Source organism: Diaphorina citri, unplaced genomic scaffold (assembly GCF_000475195.1).
Source record: "Diaphorina citri unplaced genomic scaffold, Diaci psyllid genome assembly version 1.1 scaffold832, whole genome shotgun sequence".
Taxonomy (NCBI): domain Eukaryota; kingdom Metazoa; phylum Arthropoda; class Insecta; order Hemiptera; family Psyllidae; genus Diaphorina; species Diaphorina citri.
Window position 1 is genome coordinate 133,379 of NW_007378264.1, and position 1,370 is coordinate 134,748.

Genomic DNA, 1,370 nt, shown 5'->3' on the forward strand with positions numbered 1-1,370 from the left:
TACACACGACACGATTTTTTTCCGAACGACAAGTGGGAACAGGCCTTTAAGGGTGCTGATGGTGATGGTAAGTCGACTATTTTTTGTCTAGGAATCGATCGCCATTTTAATTCGATAATTGGTGAGCTGACAATAGCTGATATTCGGTAATAATTGGGTGGGCTCGCATGTATTGCTAAGTATGTACTGGGTGATTATAAAGTCTTGTACAAACACCCTGTATAATGTAGGTATAGTGAAAACTCTAGCGGTACTTTTAGGGAGGTGATGACAAATAGATGGTGAGTCGGATTTTCTTTTCGGAGTTTCCTCTCTTCTGAAGCTGGTTTCTCTTCTTTTAATGTGGGTAGCGCCTGTACTAAACCATAGGAAATCCAAGATGTCCATCGGAATCGTTCCAGTTTCCGAGAAGAAAACACAACTCGAGATCCACACAATTATTATTATAAAAAAAGGTTCTTTCACGTTTTCGCTCTTGCTCTCTCTCTCTCACTCTCTCCTCCTCGAGCTCTTTCTCTATCCTATTCCTCCTTCTGTCTCTCTCTCTCACTTCCCTTTTTTCTTCCTCCCTTTTCACTTCAATCAACACACTAACCAAGGAGAGAGAGAAATCACTTCACTTATCCTTAATTCCTCATACAGATTTATCACTTATCCTTCCTGACCGAAGTCCTCCATGAATTTCCTCAGCTTGACCATATCATCATCATTGACCGTGGGCTTGGACGTTTCTAGAGATTTCAATATGTGATGCTGAAACAAGAAAATAGAATAGGTTTGATCAGTGGCGTAAGGAATAGGTTTAGTCAGCACGGTTACCCATCCGGACATTAATCACAAGCAACGTTGCTGTATATGTTATTATTATTATTATTAGGGTTTAAACCTTCCAATACTGTATATTAGGTTTATAGGTACCATGCCTATTTTGGGGACACGGGAACGCAAGCTTACCATAGACACGGGTGGTTCCAGCAGTTTATCGGACGGTACATCCATGAAGTTCATCTCCACAGCTCCCGGTGTAGAGGGGGAGCAAGGGGTAAGCAGATCGTCCACAGTTTTACTCGGGTCTACCGGGGAGGGCCCCGAGGTGCGCACGAAATGAGTGGCTGACTGGACGAGCCGTACGGGTTGCATGAGAGCGTCACGAACCACGATACTGATGTCGGCGCCCGAGTAGCTGAAACCGGGAGAAAAAGGTAAGATTCGATTCCTGGGCTGCGCAAACTTTTTTCCACATAATGTCTATTGTCTACGCTTTATTATGTTACTATTGGTAGATACCTATACATAAAGGGTGTCCCAATAATCTCATGCAGCGTTCTTATTGCCAATAAGAACGTTGCATGAGAGCGTCACGAACTACG

At 43.4% G+C, this 1,370-nt stretch overlaps 1 protein-coding gene across 1 annotated transcript; it reads right to left on the reverse strand.

The window, feature by feature from the left end:
* Window positions 1-143: 143 nt before the first annotated feature.
* LOC103512387 (vacuolar protein sorting-associated protein 4B-like) lies at window positions 144-1,221 on the reverse strand (the record flags this gene model as incomplete). The annotated part of the gene is made up of 2 exons (XM_008477149.3): window positions 144-753; window positions 955-1,221. Coding segments are annotated over 2 exons (369 nt in total), but the record flags the coding sequence as incomplete, so codon positions are not given.
* Between the last annotated feature and the right edge of the window lie 149 nt (window positions 1,222-1,370).